General features: G+C 45.8%; 1 protein-coding gene across 2 annotated transcripts in view; it reads left to right on the top strand.

Annotated features, from left to right (window-relative positions):
• The window catches only part of LOC104063997 (vascular endothelial growth factor receptor kdr-like), a 155,156-nt gene that overhangs the window by 121,371 nt on the left and 9,612 nt on the right, over positions 1–24,173 (top strand). For both annotated transcript variants that reach the window (XM_009566283.2, XM_054075189.1), the window contains exons 20-29: positions 1,465–1,553; positions 3,002–3,167; positions 4,441–4,538; positions 5,483–5,605; positions 5,714–5,825; positions 11,119–11,218; positions 11,933–12,038; positions 13,708–13,832; positions 14,092–14,167; positions 17,348–17,442. In XM_009566283.2, the coding sequence (XP_009564578.2) occupies positions 1,465–1,553; positions 3,002–3,167; positions 4,441–4,538; positions 5,483–5,605; positions 5,714–5,825; positions 11,119–11,218; positions 11,933–12,038; positions 13,708–13,832; positions 14,092–14,167; positions 17,348–17,442 (1,090 nt within the window). The remainder of the gene's footprint in view (positions 1–1,464; positions 1,554–3,001; positions 3,168–4,440; positions 4,539–5,482; positions 5,606–5,713; positions 5,826–11,118; positions 11,219–11,932; positions 12,039–13,707; positions 13,833–14,091; positions 14,168–17,347; positions 17,443–24,173) is intronic.

Genomic DNA, 24,173 nt, shown 5'->3' with positions numbered 1-24,173 from the left:
TAAAGCTGTACTAATATCTGCATTCCCTCAGGGCATCCATGAGGGACATCTGACTTCAGGTTCTTCAGCACAATGTCCTCCAGAGATGCCTTGTGCTCTGCCTGATGCCAGCACTGCTGCCTATAAGCCTGAGCCAGCGGTGCTGTGTGGGCAGCAGAATCACTGGCAGCTCTGATTTGGGCCAGTTGTAGTTTTGCCATCACTGGGGCAGTGTGCTCAGATGCTGAACCCATTCCACCTGTAGCCAACAGGAACTGGAAGTCCTGCACAGCTTGAAGGTGTGTGTTCAACCCTGCAACACTCCAGGACTTCTACAAAGAGCCTGGCAGGAATGCGCAATGCCATTTAAGCCACTGTAGTGGTTAGAAATGCTAGAACTCCCCATCTCCCTTTTGATGGGATGACCTGCATCCAAACTGTACTCATCACCCAACCTCAGACAGGATGCAGCAACCAGGATCTCCAAGGCTGTCTCTTCCCTTCCCAAGCCTTCCGCTTTCCCTGAAAGCCCTGCTCACAGCCTTTCAGTCCCTACTGAACATCCCAGCCCAGACCAAGGCTCAGGCTCAGCACCAGCCCGTGTGCAACTTTCAAATGGAGCAGGTGGAGGGGCTGCTTGGAGCTGCTCCTACCTGCATGTAAGGGCAGCTCTCAGCACTTCTCTGAAGTTCAAACTCCTAATTCTGAACTACGGACCTTCAAGACAGAAAAAGGTCTCTGGACATGAAAGTCTAGTTCTATAGGATAGATAATAATACCTGTTTAGATGCATCCTAGTCCCATGATTTCATCTTCTCTTACACTTCATGAGTACGAAAAGCAGGCATTATGCTAAATGTAGGGAATGTGGCTTTTCCCTTTCCTAACAGGTCACACTAAAACATAAAAGCATTTTCAAGTAGATCTTAAAAATACTCTATAAAAGCAGCGATTACACTGAACTCCACAGCAGTTTGCACAGAAAGAATAAATCAATAGGATTTTCCAGGTCTTCAAAAACATCAGACTAAATATTTCTGCAGCTATGGATTCTGATCTGTCCGGGATCCTGCACACCCTAGTGGCATCGGCTCCACCCAAACCAAACCATTGATAAGGCAGCAGAGAAAAATGAGGCCTGCTCTATCCTATGGATCTCTGTAGAGAGTAAAACAATTTCAACAGCACACAGGATTGTATATTCTTATTTTATCATTCTGGATTTTTCTTTGTTTATAAATAAGGAATAAATACCAACTGTTACCATGTAATGGGGAAAGGTAACAATCAGTGCCACAATCCCTGCTCGCCATATCCACTCCTGACTGGATGCTTCTGGAGGACAACTCCTCTGTTCCCTCATTTTCTCATCAATGTAATAGGAATGATAGCATTTACTTATTTTGAGGAGGATTTCTGAGGGTAGCTTAGCATTAAGTGCTTTGCTGTGCTTCAAATCTCATTTGACTTTCACCGTCTTTCCAGGTCCTTTAATGGTCATAGTTGAGTACTGCAAATATGGGAACCTGTCCAACTACCTGCGAGGAAAACGAGGTGATTTCATTGCATACAAGGTAAAAACTGACAGGCTTCTCAGAGTCACATGGCACAGAACTAACAAGCTGGATTTTTTTCTTACTGGCATCATGACAGTTTGGTATTTATAGAGGCATTTTACTTCAGGTTGTATGGGCAAGAAAAGGGTCCTTTTTTCTCTGTAGGATCCCATTCATAGAATCATAGAAACATAGAATCACCAGGTTGGAAAAGACTTCTTGGATCATCGAGTCCAATCATTCCTATCTGCCACTAAACCATGTCCCTGAGCACCTCGTCTACCGGTCTTTTAAATCCCTCCAGGGATGGGGACTTCACCCCCTCCCTGGGCAGCCTCTGCCAGGGCCTGAGAACCCTTTCTGTGAAACATTTTTTCCTGATATCCAGTCTGAACCTCCCCTGGCACAGCTTGAGGCCATTCCCCCTTGTCCTATCACCTGTTACTTAGGAGAAGAGACCAGCACCCACTTCTCTAGAACCTCCTTTCAGGTAGTTGTAGAGAGCAATAAGGTCTCCCCATCATTTTCTTTTCTAGCATCTATTAAAGAATGAGTTGTGGACACCCAAACACTCCAGTGCGCTTGAGAGAGAGGGGATGGCTCGCCCACCCCCAGCTACCGAAAGCAGCTCACCCTTCCATCCTCTGCTCATGTTTTCCCTTCCCCTCTGCCAACCTGAGAGTCTGTGCCGCATGCAGCGCACTGGATCACCAACAGGCTCTGCATTCAAACTGACCAAATGGTCTGCATGTGTCTGCAGCCACACAAGCATTTGTGCCAGCACAAAGAGGGCTGTGATATGGGGGAGACATGGGACACCAGAAACCAGTGATGGGGATTCTGATTGTGAGCACAACACATGGAGAGGGCTCTTGGATTTAAGCCCTGACAGAAATCGAAGCCTCCCCAAGATTACTTTCAGACTATTTTCCCAGATTATTCTATTATTATTAGTTATTATTACTAGCATTGTACCTATTGTGTACAGGCACAAAAGTAGCTAAGGTACCTGAAGTAAGAGAAAGAGATTTTCCTGGTACAGTCACTCAGATTCTTTTCTCACCATTGTTTCCATGGATGGCGGGACTGATTGTGTCTCGCTCCTGAGGGGAGGCGGAGACAGAGGCACTTCAGAGCACACCACGCACTTGCCTTGAACTGTGATCTTTAGCATGGTTTCTAAGAATGCCAGAGGTACCGAGCTACAATAACACTCTGTTCATCTCAATCTCAACCAGCCACCTTTCAGGTCACTTTTATGGTGGAATATCGTTACCAGGAAAATGGGAGCTTCTGTATTAATAAGCCAGTCTTCACTAGTTCTGCTCCTCGGGGAACAGCTTGTTCCAACACGTTTGGAGCTCATCTTCAAAGGACACTTTCTCCATATGCCATTCTGTTACATACCTGGAATCCTCAGGCATCACATAATCCAAAGCTACAAATCAGTTTTATTGCATTTCTAGTCCCAGGAAAACTCTGACCAAGCAGAGAAAAGTCTAGATGAGTCCAACAGTGATTTGACCGAACTGATCAAGAGGCGCCTGGAGAGCGTGGCCAGCACAGGAAGCTCTGCCAGCTCAGGATTTATTGAAGATAAGAGCTACAGTGATTCAGAAGATGATGAAGAAGGTAACAGAAAACACCCTAACCCCCTCTCTTTTATTCTAACACTGTCACACAATTTACAAGCCCTTGCACAGCTTGACTTCCTCCTGAAATCGCAAATCCTTTTTCTTGCCTGTGTCCCGATCCAGTGCTCACTCAGAGATCTGCAATAATGTACATGTAGAAAAGCTGCTCCTGGTGTGTAAGAGGAGTAACAGCAATATTGTATCAGAAGGCTTGGGGGGGTCATTCTGTCCCCAGTCTCATCACAGAATAATTTATACTGGAAAAGACCTTCAAGATCATTGAGTTCAGTACTTAATCCAGTGCTGCCAACTTCACCACTAAACCATGTCCCTAAGCACCACATCCACATGGCTTTTAAATCCCTCCAAGGATCCCTCTCTCCACCACTGCCCTGGACAGCTGTGTCCTGTGTTGACAACCCTTAGATTGGATATATTTCCTGATACCCAACCTAAACCTCCTCTTGAGGCCATTTCCTCGCAACCTATCACATGTAACCTGGGAGAAGAGCCCAGCACCCACCTCACCACAACCTCCTTTCCAGGAGCTGCAGAGCGTGATGAGGTCTCCCCTCAGCCTCCTCTTCTCCAGACTGAACAGCCCCAGGGCCCTCAGCCGCTCCCACAACCCCTGTGCTCCAGACCCTTCCCCATCTCCGTTCCCTTCTCTGGATGTGCTCCAGCCCCTCAATGTCTTTCCTGCACTGAGGGTCCCAAAACTGAACCCAGGATTTGAGGTGTGGCCTCACCAGCACTGACTCCAGGTGGATGATCCCTTCCCTGCTCCTGCTGGCCACACCATGGCTGAGCAGGTGCTCAGGCCAGGATGCTGTTGGCCTTTTTGGCCACCTGGGCCACTGCTGGCTCTTGTTCAGCCGCTGCCAACAAACACCCTCAGGGCCTTTTTCACTGGGCAGATTTATAACCACTCTTCCCCAAGCCTCAAGCATCGCATGGTGTTGTTGTGACCCAAGTGCAGGACCTAATGCTGAGTCACTCATTCCCTATAAATAGTTCTCCTTACTTTTATCCCCAGATATTGTTTTCCTCATAGATAATTCACATGATTAACACTGTCTGGAATCTTTGAAATTATCTGATTTTCTGCCCCTAGGTCAGTGGTTCCGAAACCAGAGTTGTAATCCTGATGGAGAACTCAAATAACAACACTCAGAGGCAGGGCTTGGCTCATCACCATGCAAGCAGCACCAGAGCCAAAAAGGTTTGGAGCTGCTGCTGTAGTGGTTTGCTGTGTCTGTGATCTTTCCTAGATGCTGAGGATCTGTACAAGAGGCCCTTGACTCTGGAGGACCTGATTTGCTATAGCTTCCAAGTGGCAAAAGGCATGGAGTTCCTCGCCTCCAGAAAAGTGAGCTCATTAATGCGTCACAGCTGAATTTCTTCCACAGAGCCCTGAGTATCTGATGTGAAGAAATCCAGATATACTTTTGAGCCCAAGTAATCTGTTTTTTGCTCCTCTGTTAAAAGCGCTGGAGATCCCATTAGCTCTGGTGGTTAAGTGATAAGCAGCACTGAAGGACTTGGGAAGGAATATGTTCTTGGCTATGGGGACTGGCAGCTGTAGCACAAGAGGTTAGATGGAAGGAGAGAATACAGATTGTAAGACAAATCACACAACTGACTTGTAAATAAATGTAAATAAACGCAGGAAAGGCTTCTTGAGAGAAAGATCCTCCTAGTATGGTCAACAAAAGTGCTCCTAAAAATTGCAGGGGAGGATCCAGCTATACATTCAGCTTGTCAGCAATGTTGGAGACTGCCAGCAAAGCTAGCACCTCCTTTGGATACAAACCCCGGTGCGTTTGCAGCCTGGGGAATGCCTGCTTTTCAAGACAATCCAATGCAATCCAAAGGCCAAATTTCGTACAGAACAGAGAGCTTGTGCTCACCACACAGCTGCCAGGGCACACACAGAGATCCCAAGCACGGTTACCCAGTTTCTCATTCTTATCTGATTGCATTTGCAAATGCAGCTGCAGCTGCTTTTTGACCTCTCCCAAACTTCGTAACTGGAAAGTGCCCCCCACTTCTTCCCATCACAACTGTGAAAGGTATTTCCCCTAGAAAAGTCAGAAGAGCAACTGCAATGCTTGGCTGTTCCCTGAGCTGGTTTCTCTTCGCATTTGACAGCGTATTTGTAGCAGATTTGCCCACGTGTTTCCTTCTCTAACCTGTTCCCAACAGAAGTTCGTGTATGTTCCTCTTCTCAGACAAGGCCTCACACTTTCAGCTCTAGCAGGGCCCTCCAACTAGGGATTCCCTCTGATCCTGCTTGTCCTCATTCCTTCCCAGTGCATTCATCGGGATCTGGCAGCGAGGAACATCCTCCTTTCAGAGAACAACGTGGTCAAGATCTGTGACTTCGGACTAGCCAGGGACATCTACAAAGACCCTGACTATGTACGGAAAGGAGATGTAAGTGGAAGCCCCTGGCAATGCTGATCTCCAGCTCTGATCCCCCCAGGGCCCCGGCAGATGAATAAAGACAGTTCTGGCAATGTGCTGTGTCTTTTGCACCCTCAGGCGAGACTGCCGCTCAAATGGATGGCTCCAGAAGCTATCTTCGACAAAATCTACACAACGCAGAGTGATGTATGGTCTTTTGGAGTGCTGCTATGGGAAATATTTTCTCTAGGTAAGAATGGTTTTAAACTCTTTCTTCCCAAATTTATGGTCTGTTGCTAAGAAAAACTTTGAACAAAAGGCAGCGACACGGTGCCAGGTGTCTGTTTCAGTTGGTGCAAGCGCACGCTATGGGTCAGGTGTGAAATAAAGTCACTCGAGTGAAGTCAATAGGAATTTCACCTGGCAAGTACACAAAAAGAGTGAATACTGGGGAGGGGGGGGACCAAAAAATCTAAAACCCTGGACGTAACATTTGTAACAACTGAAACTGACAGAGCACAGAGACAACGCAAGCCTCTGCTGCTCAGCAGTGAACTGTTTCTTTGAGAGCAATGAATAATTTTCCCTATCAAACCACATTTTCTCTAAGCAGGAAACCACACAGCTCCAAGGTTGCAGAGGATTACACTGCTGTTGACACAGTGGTCTAAGATCACTTGTGGCAGCCTGTGGAGCATGAGGGACTTTGCTCACATGGTATTTTATCCCAGCTCGATTATCCTCCCCACAAAATCTGAGTAAGAACACTGCATTGGCAGCAGCTGCAATGGCAGGTTGATAGGAGAACCAGCACGCGACCATGCATAAGCCATTCTGGCAGCACACAGGTGGAATGCATGCTCCTCTGGCCAGATCATTTGCAAGCCACAGCATTTTTGAAAGCACAGTAATGGTGTTCTTTACAGAGGATAGGTTTCATCTCCTGTGATCTCACTGCGATCTGGTCTCCGTCCAGCAGGCACAGCCCTGACAGCAAGACAAGCAGTCAGACCGACAGTCGGACTGTGCCGCTCTCAAGCTCCCCTTGCAGAGTAGCAAGTTTTGTTTTCCTGAGGGAATTTAGCAATGTCAGCTCTGGATTTTTAATCAGCATTTGCAGTCAAAACAAATAAAGATGCATTGTCAACTTAAGCTGCTGAATTTTAAAGGAAACTCTGTAATCTCTTGCTCTTTCTGTTTCGAGGATCAATTGAAACAAATGATGGGGCTCCAGCTGCCCTGTCCAGATCTGGGTGCAATATCTGGAGTTGTTGCTATCCTAATCTTTATTTAGGGCTGGCTTCAAAAATCCCAACCTGATTTTAGACCATCTTTGATTTCGATTTTTCTCTAGTTGTACAACAGAAAATTCTGTGGTTAAACTGAGTGGAAGCTCCAGTGTTCAGTCCCCTGTTCAGAGTTCTGTTCCTTCAGTGTAACACGACCCCAGCTCTGGAACAGCATCGTGGGTTTTGAATCACCCCAGTAAGACAGAGCTCCAGAAGCACTGGCAGTCTCCCAGTCCTAGCAGATGATTCCAAAGATGTGTCAACACTGGCATGCAGAGACACTGAGAGGGGTCTCTCCATTGGGCATCTCCAAGGAACCACGGACTGAATGCTGATGAATGGCATGGAGCACTGCCGAGGGCAAATGGTTTATACCATTCCTAAAGGTCCTCCAAGAGTTTAACAGATGTGAACTCTGAGACATGTAGCCTTTAATACTGAAGTGTAATAAAAATTAAGATACAGGCATTGATATTCATTGCTACTTCTATTTTTAAAAGTAATTTATCTGGCTTCTTTTAATTTTAGAGAGCCTCTTCTCTTAATGAAGGTACTTCCTTGGAATTACTTCTGAATTCAGAGCAATTTGCTAAGTTACTCCAAGGGCTGCCATCCATGGAGCAGCCTCTGCCCTTGTTATGACGTAGACCACAAACCGCTTTCTTCAGCTCATGGCACAGATTCCAAAGCAGCCCTTTCTCTAAGAGGGTTTTTCAAACAGATCGTCCAGGCATGTCTGTGGTTTGGCACTGCTCACATCTGCAGCTCACAGGATAAATATTTAATTAAGGATTTGTGTCACCGATTGAACTCTCTTATATAAAAATTTTACAGATCGTTGAGAGCCAGGGGATGGAAGTTATTTGTCATTGCTACGGGGTATGCTTTGAATCCTATTTGCAACTGCTGCTTTTTACAGGGTCCCACAGACCTAGCACCCTCTGAAAAAGGAAAAGAGAGTGATTAGCAAAACACACAGTTTGGTTTGGACATGGGCCCTTTCAGGGTTAGATGTTGAATGAAGCATGATAGGCTTGCTGCAAGAGGGCTGGCAGACTGGGTCCACGTTGGTGATATGCAGAGAAATCAGGACTTGAGAGACTTAATTTTCACGTAGGGGCTGCCTTCGCATTGAGTTCCGCATTATTTCAATGGGGTCAGCACGCCTGGTGTCAGGTCGTGACAGCAGTGTTTAATACACTGAAATCAATTCCGTGGCGCATTACAGAATGGCAGCGTCTCCTGGAATTTAAATGTGCACTGTTCAAAAAGCAATCAAAGGTAATTATGTAAACAGGAAGTGCCTGGCAGTACAACAGCAGCGTCTTACTATCCTACTAAAATAAAACCAAGATCAAAAGAGTGCTACCATATCCAACGCATGCCACATCTTTGAGCATTTTGGAGGAGATTTCCCCTAAGGAAAATGTTACGTGTAGACCTTACACCATATGTTTCAGCCTACAATTCTCCCAGGCTGATGCAGCATCCCAGTGCTGACGAGGCTCATCATGCACTCCAGATGGGGTAAGATAGTGAGTGGAAGTGGAAAAGCAAGAGTTCCTTGCTTTTGAGGTCAGAGCTGCCTCCAGCTGGTAGGAGGCCAGCAGCGCTCAAAATATAAACTACCAAAAGGTCATGCAATCAAACATTGTTCTTCTTTGCCTTCCCTGTAGCTCTCACCAACACGTTGCAGTTGATGTAATCAAAGAGAGAGACATCAGATTGTGAGAGCAATCCATCCCCCCTCACCCAGTTTCACCATGTTGCCTTCAAGGTCTCAGTCCCAATCAATGTGTTTGCAAGAGTAATTGTTATGCATCACCTCTGTGGTGCTCAGGAGATAGATCTAGTCAGTGATCTGAGGGGTTTCTTTTGCACATCAGGATGGTCAGTGAAAAACAGCCACTCATCAATGGCATGACTCCGTTCGGCTTCTCCTCACGGATATTGGTTGGCCTTGATGGCATGACAATCACATAACATGATCGGCAATGAATAGAAAAGGCCACGCGGCCCATCTCTTCTCCAATTTGCAGTGTTGCCCTGGCACATTCATGTGTTCGTGAAGGCTCCATCCCTTGTAACGGTTTGTAGAGATAAACCTATGCGGATGGAAAGAGAGGCCAGCAAGGGGTCTAGAGGTGTGCACAGACATAGTTTATGCCACTGGATGCTTTTTCTGTCGCAACCCTTTTGTCACAATGTTACTGTAGCTTCTATCTATCTGTCTATTCAGAAAGATCTGGTGAGTTGACAGAAGCTTGGTTTGAGATCGTTGGCTGATCAGTATTGCCGAACAGGTTATTATGGTCATAATGACACACCAAAGACAACACTTGAAAGGAAAATCAAGATATAAAGGAGAAATGATGCTTCTGACTATTTCCAGTTTATAAAACTCCAGGAAACACTCCAAATACTGTGATCTGACCCTTGCACATCGAGGGAATTCAGCTGGGCTGTGGCTAAGTGTCTCTGAGCTTTGAATGCCATGGGAGCCCATTTGCTGTATTGAGATGCTCACTCACGAAGGTGCCGGGGTCCTTGCTCTCCAATACACAGTTTTGCAGACTGAGCAGTCAGATCCACAAAGTAGAATAACTCTGGGAACAGCCACAGTTTGGCACCCTTGTCACTGCTTTCATCCAAGATTTGTGCTGGGCTTGCTGTGACCCCAAGTGCACAGCACATGATGGTATTTCCAAATGGGGAAGAAAAAATGCAGGAAATAGGCAGGAATGCTAGAGACGGTAAATCATATGTGGATTCCTCGAGGGCTGGATACAGATCCAGATTCCATTCAATCCTAGGTTAAGGCTTGAGTAAATTTTCTTCCAGATTGACCACCCTGCCTCTAGGATATCAGACTATGACAGACAAGGGCTGCACTGCGTGCAAAGCCTTTGCAGAGAAGGAAGGGAGGGAAGCTCACAGTTCTTTCTAAAACAGGTTCAGAAACCTTTCCGACTTCAGCACAGACATCTCTTGAGTTGTAACTGTGAGGTCTGGGTTACTCAGAAGCCACAGCGCTTTCTCAAATTATGCATTTGTTTCCCTTTCTTATGGTGCCCCACACAGCGCAGCTGTCACACAACACAGACCACCTCTGGGGAGCTCCCACATGCTCATTATTTGAAGAGAAGAGCCACTCATTGCGTACACAGATCTATACCAGTCATAGAATCATAGAATAGTTTGGGTTGGAAGGGACCTTAAAGATCACCCAGTTCCAACCACCCTGCCATGGGCAGGGACACCTCCCACTGCATCAGGGGGCTCAAAGCCCCATCCAATCTGGCCTTGAACACCTTCAGGGATGGGGCAGCCACAATGTCCCTGGGCAACCTGGGCCAGGGCCTCACCACTCTCATGGTGAAGAAATTCTTCCTTATATCAAGTTCCTTCTCTGAAGATAACCATTTACACAAGAAAGGGAAATGAGTCTCACTCAATCACTGTGGTGACTGCTAGGACAACTTCTGTGCAAGTGAATGTAATCCTACCAGTCCCTTTACAGAAGTTGACCTCTCAAAAGCTATTACAGTTGCCATGACCTGTCCTCCCAGGTTTCACATTGACAATTGAGTGGCTCTGAAAATAAGCATTCCATTCATACAAGGCTGGACATTTTGCAAGGCAATTTTACCTGCAGGACTGAGTAATACATATACAAGATTAAATTAGTGAACCAGGAAAGAAGACCTGAGGTTGAACAGTGAGGTTCTCAGGGTTTCTGCCAGAGCCAGTGGCCTGCAGCTTTCTCTGCACGTACTCACAGTGGCCAGGGAGGCCAAAGGTTCTAAGGCAGTGAATGAACAGGAAAGACTGACTTCATGCAGATTCTCTTGATGCAGGATACCAACAGACTAACAGTTTGGAAAACAGTCTGCAAAAAATTGAAATGTAGAATCATAGAATGGTTTGGGTTGGAAGGGACCTTAAACATCATCCAGTCCATTCTACTTCTCTTCTACCATATTTTACCTTGGAGTGGTCCTGGCTACATCACAACTGCAGAGGAGACAGCATGATTGAAATCTCTACAGAGACCGAGGGAGTCTGTATCAGGTTTCCAAACAAAATATGTAGAGAGTAAGTGACTGCATCCCCTTCTTCATTCTAGCTTCTTTTACTGTGGGATTCTAGATAATCTCGAATGCTCAGCACAAATCACCAGTATGTGTTTAATTCACTGGAGTGGGAAATAGCAGTTGCACCACTCTGGATCCTCCTCATTCTCTCTCCCATCAGGTGCCTCACCATACCCTGGAGTGCAGATAGATGAGGACTTTTGCCGACGGCTCAAAGAAGGAACCCGGATGAGATCGCCAGAGTACTCTACTCCAGAAATGTAAGAGCTCCTGGGTTTGTGTTGAGAGCTATTACATTGCATCTAGGATTATTGAAGAGACCGTATTTAAGTGTGGAGGGGAAGAAGAGCTCATCAGATCACAGCTCTGTATTTTGTTTTCAGTGAGGATTGTAGCTGGACATAACTTGGGTATCCTGATACCACAGACAGACCAACAGACCAAGTTCATGCTATCCTACCTGTCCCTTTACAGAAGTCACTTCTCAAAAGCAATTACAGTTGCCATGAGTTGTCCTCACAGGTTTCACACTCACAACTGAGTGGCCCTAAACTTTAGGAGTGAACTTCCACTCCTAAAGGCAGATCAAGTGAGCCTGACCTCCGCAAACAAGATTAACGGCTCTCCCCATGTCGATTGTAGCTCATGAATCTCAGCTCAGGAGACTCCTGTGTCTGCCCTGATTTCCATTTCGGTGGCAGAAACCAGGCATCCATAACTGATAAGTTTCAGCTACACCAGTGGGACCCAGCAGGCAAATTTTAGGTGAGGTTAAAATAAAAAGCCTATAGGCAGGAATATAGGAGGCAAAAGCATCTCACAGGGAAACTAGAACAGAATTTGAGCACATAGGGATTTGAACTTGTCTTAATCCAAAACTACTGAAAAAATGGCTAAAACAAGCAGCAAAAAGAAACAGCTTGGAAATAAAGCTCCTATTCTCTTCCTTTCTTACTGCCTGGGGCTTTATCTAGCTACCAGACGATGCTGGATTGCTGGCATGGAGTACCCACAGAGAGGCCGACTTTCACGGAGCTTGTGGAGCGCTTAGGAGATCTCCTTCAAGCCAACGTGCAGCAGGTACCGCAATACAAATGTTTCTTCAACCGATGTTCACATACAGATGTATCTGGATGTGGAGATGCACATAGAATCATAGAATCAATAGAATCATAGAATAGTTTGGGTTGGAAGGGACCTCATAGATCATCCAATGCCCCTGCCATGAGCAGGGACACCTCCCACTGGATCAGGCTGTCCAAGCCCCATCCAACCTGGCCTTGAACACCTCCAGGGATGGGGCAGCCACAACTTCCCTGGGTAACCTGGGCCAGGGCCTCCCCACTCTCATCGTGAAGAAATTCCTCCTTATGTCTAGTCTAAATCTGTGCCTCTCCTGTTTATACCCATTGCCCCTCGTCCTATCATTCCAAGCCTTTGTAAACAGTCCCTCCCCAGCCTTCAGATACTGGAAGCTGCTCTAAGATCCCCTGGAGCCTTCTCTTCTCCAGGCTAACAACCCCAACTCTCTCAGCCTGTCCTCGTATGGAAGGTGCATGTGTGTGTGCAGATAAAGGCTGTGTCGGGCAGTAATATTAGAGTTGAATTCCTAGCAGAAGTCACAAGGACAGTGGCTGCTAGGATGAGTAAAGAAAATGTTAACTATTGAAAGGGGATTACACTTCAAAACTAGATGTTTATCAATCTATAATAAGCAGAAAGTTAGGTTAATTTAAAAAATGCTCAGTTGCCCCTTAGAGGAATGACAGTGCTTTATCTCACAGTTTTAATTAGATCCCAGCACAGTAAACTGGCAGGAGTTGGGCTGAACTTGCTCTCTCATTTTCTGAGCTTGTGTTCATTAGTGCTCTTAGGAGCTTTAAAATGATGCTGTTTAAAGCTCAGAAAGTCAGTTATGTAATCATTAATTTCATAGTAGTTAAATCAGTTGTTTTCTTCTTCAGCAAGAAAAGCCAGAGCAGTTATGTAGCTGTCAATGCCGTTCAAGGAACCAAACGCACTCCTCCAGCTCCTTCCACTTTGCGAACGTAGTGAAGCTCAGTTAAGAGCACCCAGTTTGTAATATGAAGAGCTTGCAAGTTTTATCCTGTAACCAAATTAGATTAAGGAGACATAAAAATCATAATAAGGGAACAGGGCACTGAACTGCTTCTCAAAACTTAAAAACAACCCAAATCAAGCCAAGGGTAACGTAGAGAACTGCGTTCCTGAGGTGCCAATCAGCGGAATTCTGCTCACTTTTGCTGAGGCAGAGCAGCTGCACATCTGGAAGGCAGAAATGCTCACACAGAAATTGCTGCAAACTCATCAAAGCTGCTGTGCAAGTCAGATGTGAGGGACGCTCCCAAGTCCTGTAACTGCCATAATGACCAGGGAAGCAAGAGCTTAGGCTGTGATGCCTGAAAGAGCAAACACACCAACTGCAGATGAGCACTGGAATGTGAGAGACCATTTCCAGCTGTTCCACATTGTATGTTCCCAGAATGAACCCTTTTCCTCATACAAAACCTCCTACAGAGTCCCTGTTGTATCAAGATATACATTCTAGCTTCCACAGGTTGGGAAGAACTTCACAATCACATCAGAATCACATCGTCATCAAGTTAAAATAAAATCCAGTCCTTTCTCAGTGCAAAGCTCTGTAGAACGCAATGACCTCTTGCACCCAAGATGCAGAACAAAATGATCTTTACCAGTGTTGTGCACTTTTATGTTATTAATTATATAGGATGGCAAAGACTATATTCCACTGAACATCACCTTGTGCCCTGATGGAGAACCTAACTCCAAAACTTGCCCTGTGGAAGAAAATTTGAACAACTGTGTTAATCGCTGGAGCGCAGTGGAAACTGGGTAAGAAAAACACATATGGGATCTGGGAGGGATAGACAGAGCTGATGCATCTGGGCACAGTTTGTTGTCCTCTCTCAGAACGGTTGTTCCAAAGGGGTTTGATAGACACATTGGTGAGGGCATTGTTTATTAGTTACATGAGATGGAAAAGGAAGACTGGTCCAGGATATTAAGCCACGCCAGAGAGGTGAATTGAGCCACCAATTGGTGCAGCTTCTGTCTAGGTTTTACTCTGACTCCTCAACCGCCTTGCTTTCAGTGACAGCAAGAAGCGACCACTGAGTGTGAAGACATTTGATGAGGTGCCAGTGGAAAAGGAGAAAGTGATGCATGAGGTAAGTGAGGTGGTTGTGTCCTTCTCTATCAGGTTCACAGATCTCTTGACACGATCATCAGAAACAGTGATTAGAGCTTTGAAAGTCGGGTTGGTAAGAAAAAGCTTGAACTCAATCAGAAGCTGGTCCTAGCATCTCACACACGGGTCCATCTGCCAAAGAGGGACCTGCATTAGTTCAACAAATCATTTAAAGAGATGATCATGCAGATTATCCCACCTTTGATCAGGCTAAAGGGTGTTATATTACACATTCCAATATGCAGGTTTTCCCCAGAGGAAAATGGCAGCTCATAGAAATGGAGCTTTTTAAAGGAACGGTTTTCCAGAACATATTCTAGCTGAGCCAGCCAAGAGCCTGGGAAGGCGAGCGTATGCAGTTCTGGATCAACAAGATCGAGCCTCAAGCTTCTGCTCTACTTGATTCACACAGAGTTGTTTAACCCTGGATTTCCCTCACCCTAAGTGAACATATTATCATCAGGTAAATATGCAGGGCAGGAGGGTGTTGGATGGTTTCATTTCCACTCCAGTGGAAAACAAGAGCTTGTTTTGTTACAGAATGATGGCTCTGCTCATTGGCTCCCCCTGCAATTACAGATTCCAAGCACAGAGGGGTTTTCTTTTTTTTTTTTTCCTTATTTCAAAAGAAAACAACCCCCCAAATCCCCAATTTGTGAATTCCTCTATGGCTCAGGCACTCACTGGCTGCAGCGCCACGTGACGTCCACATCGCTTGCCTTGGTGACAGTTTCTGTGCCACATGTGTGTTTAAAACAGATCAAAGCGTAGGGAGGAAGCACAAAACCCTCAGGAAACCTTACAACAGAGGACGAGGGCAAGCGTCAGACGGCTGGGAGCAGCAGCAGAAGAGACAGATGTGCACAGCTGTATAGAACCCAGATGGTCTGTCCACTCTGCTCCTCAGGGAACCATCCCACTGTCCCCATGCCTCAGCTGAGCCCTCAGGACAGGCGGCCACTCCTCAGAGCATCTGAGAAGCTCCTGGGAAGCATCACTGGCTACAGCCTGGCCTGGACAGACTTCATGTCCTCGACAAATACAGCACATTTCTCATCTGTTCTCATGTTAGCACAAATTGATGCCCATTATTCTCTGGAGTTTTGCCAGATGTAATTTTGGTGCTTTTATCCATGCATCTCAGGGATTAGAAGTCTCAGAATTTTCTCTGGCTTCTGCATCTTTCCTCCTGCAGGATAACAACCTGTCTCTCCGAGGCACACAGAGCCATTTGCTAGAGAGATCCTCTATCAGTAAAAGATTAGTGCTGCCAGCATGAGCATCCTTTTCCTAAATGCTCCCTGTTCATAGCATTTTAGAGCAGTGACTTACAGGAGCAGGGAAAAGCTTCAAAAAAAGGGTAATAACCTGCAAACAGACAGAAATAAATGGGGTATTTCAATGAGGGTCTTTTAAAGAAGAAACATGGTGTGATCTACTTTGGACAAAGTGCTCTTAGGTTACTAAAATTGTCTAAAATACCTAGACACTAATAGTGATGAGGTCATTATTCAAACTGCTGCCCAGGAGCTCTGTGAGCGCTCCACTGCTCCTTCCTGCCATCGTGCTCCTATCACGAGGCTCTGTCGGTATTCTTCTAACAATGCTTCTGTAAGCAAAGTGCAAAGCAGCGCTCAGATAAATCATTCCCAGAGTGCATATTTGAAGGGGAAACAGTCAAGATAAAAACCAGGAGCAAAGCCGGGTTCTGATGAGTGTTTGACAGCCCTAAGTAATTCAGGATTTTACTGCAAACCAGCTCCAGACTGATCTTATTAACAACTGATACCTTATCTGAGTATTTATAAAAAGCTTTTGCTTTTTATTTATTACTTGCTTGACTACTTTTTCTGTTCCAATGGGTTTGACTGGTAAAACATGAGCAACTAGAGTTTCTCTTTCCACGCTTCCTTTATTTTGACAGGCATGCGACTTCCCAGCTTCATGAAAGAGTTCAAATGCAAAGGAACGCCCCAGAGCATTTAATATTTTTAAAATCGCTTAAAAGCAGGACTGTGCGCATCTGCAAACTTGAGCAGCACTTAGCACAGTAACAGTGATCTTAACTGCAGCCTCAAGACTCAGCTGTAGGTGCAGCAGAAACACAACCTTTAAAACTAATCACGGCAGTTCTGTTGGACAGCTAAGACAAAAATCCGCAGTCGGAGTACAAGGAGCCGTTCAAGCTAGATAACTCCGCAAAGCATTTGTCTTTGCCAAAATGATGCTGAACTACCACTTCCTTAACATTCCAATGTTTCTAACAGTGTATTTCTAGTCAGCAGAGAGAGTAATTCTCTCTGGGAATCCCAGCCAGCATTATTGGATATATTATTTACGGATTTCTGTCTATTCCTATCTCAGCTGTCCTACCTTGATGGCATCCACGTTTCAGGTTTAATATCAGTTTCAAGTTTGAAAACGTCAAATTGTTTTCTGATATGTTTGTTTTAAGGGTGCTTTTTCAAAATACAGCTCAAAAACTTTACCATCACAAAAGAAAGGCAAACATTCTCAGGCCAAATAGCAGCATTATCAGGAACACCGGGATAAAAATGGATAACGTAGGCTCTGATGAGAGGATATTCTGAAGCACGGGCTTCCTGTCATGCCATACCATTCCACCTGGCCATACCTACGTGCCAAGCACTTTCCTAAACAGCACACAGTTGAGAGTTGTGATGTGAACACCGGCCCTCCAGGTTGTCGTGTGGAACCTAGTGATTCCATAGAACAGCAGGTAGCTCCTACATCAGTTCCAGCACACAAGTATCAGTACAGAACACTATGATAAAACCTCTACAGATGGCCACTGTGTCAGCCGTCTCTCCCTGCAAACAGGGATCCCCAGCTCCACAGGCCGCACTGAGGGAGAAGCTGTATTCTCCGCTCTTTGCTTTGTCTGCTGCATAGCTGGAGACAGTTTTACAACATGAAGTTTTACCAACCTGCCTAGAAGTGGTGTCATCACAAAATAAGTCAGCTAGAATTTGTTATTCTAACGAGCTCCTTGGCTTTCCTTGTCTACTGCCTTCAACAGTGGTTTAGGGTGACTCTCCTCCATGCTTTACCCATCGCACACCACTTTTACTCTAGAAGTGCTCCAAGCCATTGTGAAGCTTTGGCACTCTGATGATCTTGTCTTCCTTTGGCTATACAGGAGTCCGACAGCGGGATGGTGTTGACGTCAGATGAGATAAAGAGCCCAAAGAGGCTGGAAATCCGTTCCTGGCCGTATGGGATCATGGCTCTAGCGTGAGTACTCTTCGTTATTTCTTTTTAAGACAGTGGTCCCTTCAGAAAAATGCTTCTGGCATTCGTGATTTTATTTCTGGTTGCAAAAGGAAAACTGTCTAAAGAAGGCAGAAGGAGCAGGACCTGGATTTCAGTCCTATCACTGTAAGACCATGGTTAATGTATTTTAAGATCAAGAAAGTTATCATGTAAACTTTGCTTCCAGAAAGAAGTTGAACATAGATGTAAAGCCCAACTTTGCTTCCTTCTTTGCCTTAAACATTCTGTCTGAAGGCTGGCCACACAGACCAGAGTTGCAGGTCTCTGGAGGGAATGCTGCACTGTTGCATTTGGTTACAGGAAGGTTAATCAAGATGGAAAATAGCGATTCACGTGACAAAATTGAAGTTCCATTTCAGCATCTTTGAGCACATAATGTCCAGTCAATCAGTTTGACTTCAGCACCGGGTGCAGTTTGGGACACCATGAGGATCTAAAGCTACTGGAGCGTCAAAGGAGGGCATGGAGTTGGGGAAGGGTTTAGAGGGAAAGCTGTGTGAGAAGTGGCTGAAGGCACTTGGTCTGTTCAGCCTGGAGAAGAGGACACTGAAGGGAGACCTCATCATGTTCTGCAGCTTCCTCACCAGGGGAGGAGGAGGAGCAGGCGCTGAGCTCTTCTCTCTGGCCACCAAGGACAGGAGCTGTGGGAATGGCAGGAAGATGTGCCAGGGGAGGGTTAGGTTGGACATTAGGAAGAGGTTCTTCCCCCTGAGGGTGGTGAAGCCCTGGAACAGCTCCCAGGGAAGCAGTTATGGCGCCAAGACTGACAATATTCCAGAAGCGTTTGACCAAGGCCCTCAGCCCCACGGTGTGAATGTTGGGGTTGTCCCGTGCAGGGACAGGAGTTGGACTCAATGGTCCTTATTGGTCCCTTCCAACTCAGGACATTCTACAAAATCTTCTTCCAAAATGCCCATTTGCCTTCTGACTCTAAATAGCACCAAACAAATGAGAGTTCTCTCTGGTGAAGCTGTGTCTCCTGTCCATGACCTGAGCTCCTTTGGCAGAACACTCTAAAGAAGGCAAATGATGAAAGCAAAAGAGCTGAGAACACACATATATGTTTTCACTGGTTTTTGGCTTCCTCGGCACTGTTCTCCTTTACTGATGGAACAAAGTTTGAAGAACTTCATTTCTTAATCCAGAAAATAACGTTTTTAATTATACCGGTGTCTAGCAAAGCACTGGTTAACTGCAGACATACAGAAGGCCCAGCACCTTTGCAGTTGATGCAATGTGAGGAATTAAGGAATGTCCAGTAAAGAATAATGTAAGCACTGCAAAGCCAGCGTAGTTACCAGAGCTGTGCTTTCCACCTTTGCTTTGTCAGAGCTACGAAGCCAGTCCTACAGAACCCCCCTAAATCCTACTGCTTTCGTGATCCTGTGAATTTTATTGTTCATATTTGATTTACAAACCAATTCTGTGCCAGTGGCTGCTGTATGTTGGTTTAGTACAATCACAGAAGAATAAAAGCAGATCTTTACCTTTTAGCTAACAGTTGGCTAACAGTGCATCACAGTTCTGTAACAGTCAGACCCAGTAGTGAAACAGGTCTTTTCCACCTCCCAAGAAAGGTACAATAACAACAGTAACCCATTTCACTGATTCATATGTCAACTTGTAGAATTTCAAAAAACAGTTCCCCAAAATATTAAAACAAAAGAATTCTGTAACAAGAAATCCAATGGCTATTCAGTAAACGCAGCCAGGGAGAGTTCTACTGTATTGTCTAGAGTTTTCTCTGAAATCTGTTGATGAGATTTCTCTTTGTTTCCTCCATATTAAATTCCATGATCGCTCCCACCAGAGCAATTGTTTGTTCTACATCAAGTCACCATTTTTCTACATTATGGAGAAATCATAGATGAGAAAACCCAGGGCAGTTTCTGCATTGGATGGGAGAGTTCAGAGGAGAGCGGGCAGTCCGAATTGAACAGCATTGCAGAGGGCCTGACTCCTCACTCAGAGAAAAGCAAGGTGGATGGAGGCTTACCTTGTCTTTTCAGGCCTTAAACCCACAAATTCCTAGCTGTTTGAAGTCAGGAGAGAAGGAGAAAGAGGAAAAGGGAAAAGGTTATGCAAGTATAGCTGAAAAGCCCTGTGGTGCTACCAGGGAGCATCCAAATGCTACAGTTCCAGCTGGATAGGAGTGGGACTCCATGAATGACACCGGTGAGCAGTACTGCCCCTGTAGCAGTGTCTCGGTGCTGTACCTGCTGGGGGATTAGCAGAGATCTAGACACAATTCCATGTTTTTATCCTGTGCACAAACTGAGGGAATTTCTGTCCAGTGCATTGCTATAGAGACCAATGGCACCAGTGCTAAAACAAGGAACTCAAATGTTAGGAACTGCTTTACTGTGATGCTTTACCCAGGCTGATTGACCTCTCATTGCTGCGTGATGTCACGTTGACACAAACTCAACAGATGCACACACAGAACATCCCTGATAGGATTTATCCTTCAAAGGTTTCTGTCTGTCACCTCTGACAACAGCTTCCCCTGCTGCATTTCCCCTGTTTGGATAAATAGTTGGCAGAGGAAGGTTCTGTCTCTCCCCTTCCAGACTTTCTACTGAAAAAAACAACAGCCAGACAGACATAGAGACACTCACTTCTGTAACGGCCTGTTCTTCCGAGATTTCCAGGAAAACCTTCTGAACCGCTCTCAGGCGCATCCAGAGCATGGTTCTGCTGGGTTCAGCAAAGCTCTGCCTGGCCCAGACCCTCGGGGGCTCTCCCCACTTACAGTCAATGCTTCCAGATGGATTCCATTCATCATGAGACACCTGATAGCTTCTCTGCCATCCAGGCCAGGAAAGACCATCTTAGCAGAAGTCTGCTATAAAAGCAAACGCTGCCCAAACTGTGTCTGCTCCCTCCTCTTTCCCAGCACCCCAACTACCACTGATCAGACCGAGGGTTCTTTTTCCTTGGCCACATAGTTCACTGAGTGTTCAAGGTCCAGCTGAGAAAGCTATTTTCTCAGCTTCTCTTTTTTTCATGTTGCAGATTATCATTGGCACAAATCACATCTTTTTACACAGTTGCAGAGCCTCCTGGTACCCTCTGGTTTGAGGACATCACACCCCTTCACACTCCTGCACTAACAACTGGAAAAACAAGCCTCAAAAGCATATCAGAGAGTCTAGGAGAGGTCAGAAGAGAGTGCTGGTTTAATAAGGGAGATAAAGTCACCCTCGTTAATGGTGTATCTCTTTCTACCAAAAACATTTTCCCTGGATAGTTTTCAAAGAGTCTTTCTTTCCTAAAACAAAGCTGTTCAAAGCATAGCATGTTTGCTAAACTGGGGTGGCTGCATTTATTATTTTTGCCAAAATCTTGCTGTTTATTTATCTTGTATTCATTTCTCTGTCGAGTTTCAAATTTGGCAACACTACACACCAGGGAGTGTTGGTGTCAGCAGTTTACAGCAGAGGAACCCGACACCGTGGGTCTAGGGGCCACTGCTAGGCTGGACTAACCATTCCTGAGCCCTGAGCAGTTTATGCTGCTAATGTCACAGCAGTAGCTGTGGGAGAGACAGAGAGATTGTCTGGGATGATGGCACTGGAGTCAGCATTCAAGGAAGTGCATTCAGCATGATGGGATGACTCTGGAGTCAGGTTTCATCTCATAATATTGGCAGGCTACTGCCGGACACTACTTTAAAATTCTCCCAGAGACTCTACAATCAAGTTATCATTTAAAATTATGATAGGTTTGATATCTGCTCTGTTGTCCTCCCTCCATCCTTTTCCCTTCTCTCCCATCATCCCCAGTTGCTCCGCAATTCCCTGTCTGGTCCTGGTCCAGCCCCAGATCCCATCACTGAGGGCTCTGCCTTTGCCAAAGCCAAACTGGGCCCACGGTGAGTCAGGAACATTGGAATGAATGGATCTTTCTAAGGCCTCCATGTCCAGATGCAAGGTGCCCAACAAAACTGCAACCCAGCTGCTTGGGTTGAAATTCTTTTGCACCGTCTCAGAAAAATGAGGCAGGGAAATGCGTTTGCTCCAGAACAGACCTTAGTTTCAGAAGATTTTTCTTCTGCAATGAATATGCTGAGACAGCAAATGCCCTTACTATTCTCTCATGCAGCGCCTTGCACCATGACCTGATCTAAGTCTCCAAAATACAAGTAACTGAACGCGTAGCTGCTCCCAAGTTATGAAAGTCACTGTTTCTAAGGATTATCCTATATCACAGAATCATGGAATGGTTTGGGTCAAGAAGAGACCTCAAAGCCCAGTCAGTTCCACCCCCCTGCCATGGGCAGGGACATCTTCCACTGGATCTGGTTGCTCCAAGCCCCATCCAACCTGGCCTTGAACCCCTCCAGAGATGGGGCAGCCACCACTGCTCTGGGCAACCTGGGCCAGGGCCTCCCCACCCTCACAGCAAAACATTTCTTCCCAAGATCTGATCTTAATTTCCCATCTTTCAGCTTCCAAATGTTCCCCCTTGTGCTATTCCTGCACTCCCTGATAAAGAGCCTTATGCTTGCAGCACCAAGGACTCCAAGAACTGTGAAAGGCTGTGGTCCCCAGCTTAGTTTGGACTGCAATGCTTTCATCTCCCTGCATTCTGAGTGCTGGAGGTCATGTCAGGGCTGACACATGGGGTCAGGGTCGACTGTGCCCCACAGGCAAGGGAACGCGTACTTAGAAAGTGGGTGGCTTTGGAGTGCTAAACTTTATGTTAGCTGTACTTTGTGTACAAAGGGTTCCAAAACAATTAATTCTTGATCCTAACCCCTTGGGTTCTCCGTGCCAGTGGACTACTGATGCACTTATACTGCCAGAGGGGAGACTAGGATTAAATTCTTACTGCACAGTACCCTGCCTAAAATGTATGAAAGTAAACAGTGAATTAGTCATAACTATTGGAAGGAAAAATAACCCTTGTTCTTCTTTTATCGTAGAAAAATTTAAAAAACTTAATTATTCTCATGCTGTGCCTCATAAAACACCTATAACAGCTGTTACAGAGCCCTGAAGCTCCTACATGTTATTATGTGATGTGGTTATGAGACAAAGTTGCTCTGCTTGGCAACACTCAGACCAATTTCTCCTCTTTCCTAAACACAGCTGCAGAACATGGTCAGGATTTCTACATAGACACAAAAATCTATCAGTTTTTCCTACCAGGGGCAAGATACTCGGGCATCTGATTCTAAAGCAAGAAGAAGTGTCCCACAGCACAGGAAGCAAGGGCTACACGCGGTACTGCAGCCCCTCACTGGATGGGGCGATTTTCTTACAGTCACCTCTCTTTCTCCATGCTCCCCTCAAGTTATTGCCTCTGAGATTTAGGCTAAAAGAAACTGTCTCCCTCTCACATCAAATAAGCAGCTCCAGTAATGACTTCTCAGCTCTTTGATGATTTCAGAGTTTTTTTACCTCTAACCAAAATCTCTAGTCCATATCGTTGGATGAAAAACTCTGTTTAGGTCATTCAGGCCTTCTGGCTCCTACAATATTGTCCTCTGCGGCATCTTCAAAACAACCACGACACATTGCCAGACAACTTTAAAATGCTTGTGAAAGATTACTTAATATCCAGATGGACTTTTCCTTCATCAAGTTTAATTCCTAGACTTTTCAGCTTCACCTGTACCAAGAAACCTGAGGTAGCACAGTAAAAATGGGAACCATTAACAGCTCTCACTGTCCACAGCACTGCACTGAAACACAACAGTACAAGCTCGTGTCTGGGCTGTGAGACCTGCAAACTACATTGTGGCCCCACACAGAAACACTACATGTGCAGGTAATAGCAGAGAGCCCGAGCCCCACGATCACCAGGCTGCTTGACACAGTCATCACAGAATCATGGAATGGTTTAAGTCTGGAGGGACCTCAAAGCCCATCCAGTCCCAATTCCCCTGCCATGGGCAGGGACACCTCCCACTGGATCAGGTTACTCAAAGCCCCATCCAACCTGACCTTGAACACCCTCAGGGATGGGGCAGCCACCACTGCTCTGAGCAACCTGGGCCAGGGCCTCCCCACCCTCACAGCAAAACATTTCTTCCTAAGATCTCATCTCAATCTCCCCTCTTTCAGCTGAAAACCGTGTCCCCTTTTGCTATTTCTGCACTCCCTGATCAAAAGCTCCTCCCCAGCTTTCCTGGAGCCCTTTTCAGGACTGGAAGTCCTATCTATGGACCTGGCAGGCTTTCAGTTATCAACACTGGGCCCACCCCAGCAGGTTCTTCCACCGCATTTACATTTAACAGACTCAGCACTGGCACCAGGCACAGGGAGACTATGGAAATACAGCCTGAACTGTGACAGGACTTGCTAGTAATGTTGAATGTCACATTTAGAGGTTTCTTGCTATCAATTTTTATTCTTCTGATCTTCTCGTCTTGGTTCCTCCAGTGCTTTCACTGCTTTGGTACTTTCCCACATGACCCTCCCTAGCTCATTGGTATCTCTGAAAGAGAGGAGGCCAGTGCCGTGCCTGGGCTAACTCTGCTCACGGCACTGCCTGTGAAACAAGGCTGAAGTCAGCTCACCACACTCTGTGAAACCTGTTTCCCCACCCAGCGCTCCACAGAAACGCCCACATTATGACAGAAGGTCCGTTAGGTTACAAAACTTGTTTGAGGTCAGGAAAAGGCAGTGTTTAAGTTCTTGTCCTTCCCTTCATCCTGCCCAAATGGTACCCATTCTTGCAAGGAC

The sequence above is a fragment of the Cuculus canorus genome, chromosome 10, assembly GCF_017976375.1.
Source record: "Cuculus canorus isolate bCucCan1 chromosome 10, bCucCan1.pri, whole genome shotgun sequence".
NCBI lineage: Eukaryota > Metazoa > Chordata > Aves > Cuculiformes > Cuculidae > Cuculus > Cuculus canorus.
The sequence above is the reverse complement of the archived record's forward strand: the minus strand, read 5'-3'. Positions and strand labels throughout refer to the sequence as shown.